At 41.5% G+C, this 5,904-nt stretch overlaps 1 protein-coding gene across 1 annotated transcript; it reads right to left on the bottom strand.

Annotated features, from left to right (window-relative positions):
• Positions 1–1,172: 1,172 nt before the first annotated feature.
• odc1 (ornithine decarboxylase 1) lies at positions 1,173–5,885 on the bottom strand. The gene is made up of 12 exons (XM_006626044.3): positions 5,753–5,885; positions 4,661–4,807; positions 4,173–4,300; positions 3,910–4,083; positions 3,626–3,798; positions 3,405–3,539; positions 3,156–3,237; positions 2,925–3,008; positions 2,477–2,639; positions 2,234–2,349; positions 1,929–2,143; positions 1,173–1,826 (listed from the first exon to the last, which is right to left on the bottom strand). The coding sequence occupies exons 3-12, from the start codon at positions 4,272–4,274 to the stop codon at positions 1,688–1,690; spliced, it is 1,383 nt and encodes a 460-aa protein (XP_006626107.1). The 5' UTR covers positions 4,275–4,300; positions 4,661–4,807; positions 5,753–5,885; the 3' UTR covers positions 1,173–1,687.
• Between the last annotated feature and the right edge of the window lie 19 nt (positions 5,886–5,904).

The raw sequence follows: 5,904 nt of genomic DNA, 5'->3' as shown, positions 1-5,904 counted from the left end.
TTTGGCCATTGCAAAGTAGTGTCTTTCCTATGGCATCTGATTTCGTGAAAATGGAAAAGGAGAAACATGTTTTTTTTTTTAAAAACCTGAAGTCTCAAACTTAGAAACATCTTAGGTTAAATTAATTTCCAAAGTCTACGAGAGAAAATAATTCCATAAGTATTCATACCCATGAACTCACAAATTTGGGGAACAATTACAGCTGCAAGTTTTTTTCTTTCAACTCCAGGTTACTTTCGGTTCTTATTTTTAAACCATTCCAGTGTAGCTCTGGCCCTGTACTTTGGGTTACTGTCCTGCTGAAGAGTGACCTTTCCTCAAAAAATACACCTCTACTTTGCCACATTTCATTCAGGCTTGACATACTTACCAGTCCCTGGTGATGAGAAGCAGAATTATAACAATCCTGCCACCACCATATTTGACAACAGGGACCGAGTTGATTGAGTGATGCGCTATGTTGCGTTTGTGTCAGATGTAATCTCTCACATTTAGACTAGGTAGTTCCTATTTTAGGCTTATAGGATCACAAAACCTTTCCCAGGTTTGCAGTATCACTCAAAATTGTTGCAAACTCTTTTAAGGAGCGAGAGGAACTCTCAATGTTGTAGTCCTTTCATATTCATCGTTGATATCAATTCCCCTCCTTAACAGGTTACCTCCTTGCCCAGCCACTCAGACAGGAAGAACAGCCTGATCTAGGCAGTGCCTGGATGGCATGATATACAGAAGCTCATTTATTTTTGCATGTAGTGCTCTTCCTAAAAAGCACTTAACTTATGGAAAATCTAGACTCCAGGGCTTGTGCTCATTCAATGAGGTGATGCCACTCACGTTAACTATTTAGGGGTTCCCAACCTTGGAAGCCAACACATGCTGCATTTCTTATAATTGAGACTTGGTTCTTAAATTCTGAAGTGAATTTGAAGTTTGTTGCCTTTTCTAAGTAGATGAATCCCAAACTCTAAACCCCCCCACCACACCATTAAGCTCAGATGGAGCGGTGTTTAATTTCAATGCATCATGAAGTGAGTCTAGAGGTCAAGAAGCTCAGCCGAACCAAAAATTGAAGGCCTAGCTAAAAACTAAATACCAAACGAAAGGCTACTACAGTGCATCTACTTAACACCCATTGCTATAAAAAGGACAAATTAAGGAAACAAATACACCAATTAATTTTCACTAAGCATTTTACTTATAAAAATACAAAATTTAAAAACGTTTCCATAGGAACAGTGTAAAATGCAATCCCATCTCTTTCACATCCATTTTTGAAATATAACTGGCTTCCAAGTCTTAAGTAGAAGGCAAATATGTATGCAAACTCATAATTAAGGTTTCTACATGGAAGAGGAGAATTTATTCTGGATCTGTAACAGCCCACACCCTTTCAGGAAAAACCTCCTCAAAAATCCTAATGCCGTGAAGTTTGAGAACATGTCATGCTCAGCAATTTATTCCACACACACCTGACCAACTACTAAAATCCAGTTATTTGCAGGAACAATCATGGTACTAAATCTCAGAATAAAGTTGGTATGACACACTAGGAGGTAGAAGAGCAGTTTTTCTTCCAAGACAAAATGCCAAGCTTACATATAGAAGTACTACATACAGTTGCCTTCACTCTGCCTATTACTGGTCCCCAACACTACTGCCCCCTTCTCCTCCCTCCCAGAAAAGCTGGTTACAGCACACGTGTGGAACATGAGGATGAAGGAAGCTCTATTCCACTCTCCCAGGCGCAGCATATGGGCATAGTGCTAGGACACAGCTCCTCCACTGGCTGGATCAAACCTTGCTCCTGGATTTGTTGCATCAGTTGCCTTGATGGAGGGAGGAAAAAGAAAAATGGTAAGGGATCAGAATTATAAAGATGGGAAGTCCCATATTGTGAACATATTGTGAATTAATCATCTGGTACTAACCAAGCAGGCCTTGACATCACGTAGTGAATGTCTGGTTTCTGGAACCCATTAAAGGTGGATGATGCAGCCACTGTGTAAGCTCCCATGTTCTCAAACAGCATCCAGTCTCCAACCTGGAGTTCCGGCATACCGCAGAGCTCAACAATGCGATCCAGGCCATCACACGTTGGTCCCCAAATGCTGCAGGTGAAGAACTTTTCATCTGGCTTTGGCTTCTGAAAGTGGAAGAAAAAATAAAATTGAGTTTCCAAGCAAATAAATGGTAAAATCGGGGAACCAACCGAGAAGTTGGAAAAACTTTTTACCTTATGGAGAACAGGCAATACATGGGCATGGTCATACAGGATGCAGTTGAAGGACCCATACACTCCATCATTGACATAATACATCAAAGTTTTGTCATTGGTCCCATCATCTTCATCTAGGAGAGAAGAAATGGGGAAAATTATGAGCTTACCTACTCAGACTTTTAAACCTAATCCTCAGCATTTACCCACAAAGCAAAAAAAGTAAACACCCCTCAGATCAATTATAAGCACAATCCTTACCATCAGAGGCCGACTGTTCCTTCAGGACCACCTTCTTGGCAATGATGTTGACTGCTAAGGTATAGGCAGATGCAACATAGTATCGGCCTGGTTCAGCAATGATCTGGACTCCAGAATCAGCAGGGAAGTACTTATCAAGGGCAGGATTAATTACAGCAGTTATCTGAGAAAGGAAAAAAAAAAAATACTTTAAGGGATCAGCCACAGACAATTCCTGCACAGTAACAGACCCAGGTCTTAGCACTGCCCCTCACCTCCATGTGATTTACTAAATTTGTTGAATCAGGCATTTTCACATCACTCTAAAGACTTGCAAAAAAACTCACTGTTTTGTCAACCCAGTGATAGTGCATGGCGTATAGTTAGTTAGGATTAAAAATAAAGTCAGAGCATCCCCCAAATCAGGTTATTAAAGTCCTTCTCCCATAAAAAACTTATATCAAGTTACCTCTTCAAATTTAAGTTTCACATCCTCCGAACCAGGAAAGCCACCACCAATATCCAGGAGCGTCATGTTGAACCCAAGTTCTTCCTAAAAGAGTAGATATTGCTTTACAAAATTGTCCATTTTCAACTTCAAGCCAACACTTTGATATTAACAGCTACAGAAGTTTCAGATTATTGCTTTCGCACTAAATGAAGTCCAAAAAGACACTAGTAACACATTTAACATACTTACGCCCATATCAAAGACACAGCGCGCATCAGAAATGGCTTGGCTGAAAGTGTCTGGGTCAGTACAACCACTTCCCACGTGGAAGCTAGGTTTAAGAAAAACAGAAATTGTAACCGAAAACCAGGTATTAAATTGTAGAACATTACAAAAAAAAATCAGGTTTCGCTATACAATGCTGAGATACAGACCTTCTCAGATACGTCAGCTTTATACATTAAGGGAGATTGTCACTCTTTCCAAATAACTATTTACCTTACACCAATGATGTCCACACCCAGCTCCTTTGCCCTTTCCAAAAGGAGACGGCTAGTTTTTAGCGTAGCTCCAAACTTCACACTCAAGCGGCAAACGGCCTTGGAGTCATCTGTAGCAATTCGAAGAACCAGCCTGGAGATAAGCAACATGTTTAACATTAAACAGTGTATTGACTCAGCAGACCTGGGAGAAGCAGGGAAAAAAAAAAAACAACCTACTTTGCATTGCTATGGCTTCTTGCCACTTTCATCAACTCCACTTCGCTATCAAAGGTCATCTTCTGCACACCCTGGGCAGCAGCATATTTAATTTGCGAAACTTGTTTGCAAGGGTTTGCATAGATGATCCTCTCAGGGGAGACTCCAATGTTCTGAACAAGCTGAATTTCAGTCTGTGGGGGAAAGAAAGGCATCAATGGTTAATCCCCCCCACATCTCAGTGATGACTCGATACTTCAAAACATGCGTCGGTCAAGCCTCCACCACTGAAAAGCAGATATTACCTTGCTAGCACAATCAAATCCTGCCCCCAAAGATGCAAGGGTCATCACCACAGCTTTGCTATCATTGCACTTCACAGCATAAAATGGAGTGACGCGGGGCAGTGCTCTGACCCATCGCAGGTGCTTCTTAAGGACATCCCCAAGGTCAGCAACATAGAAGGCATCCTTGTCATCCTGGAAAGACCGAAGCCATAAGGTTACGTTTAGTAGTACAACAGAAGCCAGCAAAAAAAGAAAGCAGGGTTTTCACCAAAATTACTTACAGACAGGGAAACTTCATTGATTTTTTGTTCGACGATGTCTCTGGCAGTGAAACCTTCATCGAGGAAGGCAAAGTCAAATTCGGCCGAGTTGAAGACGCTCATTATTCCAACTAGACTGCTGGGGTTCTCTGCGGTAGAAAAGGTAAGCGTTAATCAGAATATCAGAGCGCCCCCCCTCCCTTCTACCGTCTCAGGAAGAGGCCTGGTAACAACTAGCTTTCAGTTGTGCAATCAAACCGAGTTAAAAATTAGTTAAAAATTACAAGAAAAGCAGACAATCTACTTGTACCCAAATCTCCATTTTAAGATGTCTACACTGTAATGCGAGTTAGAGCTTTCAAAAGACTTTAAGTCTATAACTTGCCCAAGAATGATTCTTAGCTCTTGATAACTTGCTTTCCTCAGAAAATACACTTTCAAACCAGATAAAAAGTGAAGAGACTGTACACATTTAAAAGTTTTATAGGGCATAAAATAAAGGAACTTACACAGATGAGAAAGAGATGGGATCGGCAGCAGGAAGACGGTCAGCCAGACAACCAGGGCGGCTCACCGGTGAAGTTGAAACCTTTCAAATAGGAAGCGAGGCCAGGGCCCTCTAAGAAGCCGATATCTGCTTTCCTGAAATGAGCGTTCTAAGGGAACAAGAACTTTTTTTAAAAAAAAAAACTTCGCAAAGATATTCGCGTTACAAGCCTAAATTGATGTCCCTACAAACCCTGCCGACGGAGCTCAGCCACTATTTTGCAGTCTTGAGTCTTTGAATTGCCATCCGTGAGCTTTTTAAAGGATATAAAAAACGGCAGCGGGACTGCTCCCGCGTACACGCGTTTAAGACTCATTTACACGAAGTATAAAGGCGGGGGGAAGTCGCAGTTTGCATATTTAAAAGGGTCAAGTCGCAGGATATACACCCCCCCACCACCAAACCCTGCAAAGACCTACGCACTGCAGAATGAATGGCACGTAATCCAGCCGAGCCGGCAAACGCAAAGCCCGCCCACACAAAGGGGGGGGAACAAGATAAAGGGAGCCAATGGGTGGAAGGGATTCGAGACTGGAAGAGGATTGACGGCAGTGAGAGCCAATGGCGCAGAGACGGGCGAGGGAGGCCGCTGCTTCTTTAAAACCACAATGTGTTCAGTCAGGAGCCACGACCATTTTCATTCAAAGCCATGCCTTTTCGTCCTCATAAAGAGAGCCATATAATCCATTTTAAAAAAATCTACTTAGGGGGTAAAAAAAAATATTAATGTGACTAGCTTGTTCAGTTCCGCAGAGGAAAAAAAGGTACCTTTTCGAGCCCCTCCGATTCAAATAAAGGATTTAGGTCATTCTAGAGAAATTCGTAATTTTACCAGTACCTGATGAGATTGAAACGACTATGGTACAATAATCTTATCCCGGATGTTCATTTTAAAACACTTACGATGGTTTAAATGTGGAATTAAAAACTACGATCCTATGTCGATATACGATCGAATTTATAATTTACTTTAACGCTAATGAAACCGCGGCCGTAGGCAATTCAAACATACCGACGGGAAGACCTATCTAGCAAAAAAGAAAATAAATCTCACCTTAAAAAGCATTTACGAAGAGTATGTCCATTAGACCAGATGACTTGAAATGAGAAAAAATAGACCCTGACCTACTCCCTTCCCCGAGCTTATCTTACAGCTGCTTGAAATGAAAAGACACTAGTAACTGCTTGTGGGTTGAGGCTTTTATA

The sequence above is a fragment of the Lepisosteus oculatus genome, chromosome 2 (assembly GCF_040954835.1).
Source record: "Lepisosteus oculatus isolate fLepOcu1 chromosome 2, fLepOcu1.hap2, whole genome shotgun sequence".
Lineage (NCBI taxonomy): Eukaryota > Metazoa > Chordata > Actinopteri > Semionotiformes > Lepisosteidae > Lepisosteus > Lepisosteus oculatus.
The sequence above is the reverse complement of the archived record's forward strand: the minus strand, read 5'-3'. Positions and strand labels throughout refer to the sequence as shown.

Coding starts and splice junctions, on each gene's coding strand:
- odc1 (XM_006626044.3), bottom strand. CDS start 4,274: ATGAGCGTCTTCAACTCGGCCGAATTTGACTTTGCCTTCCTCGATGAA. Junction 4,084..4,172: donor TCAATGAAGTTTCCCTGTCT/GTAAGTAATTTT, acceptor CGGTCTTTCCAG/GATGACAAGGATGCCTTCTA. Junction 3,799..3,909: donor GATTTGATTGTGCTAGCAAG/GTAATATCTGCT, acceptor TTTCCCCCACAG/ACTGAAATTCAGCTTGTTCA.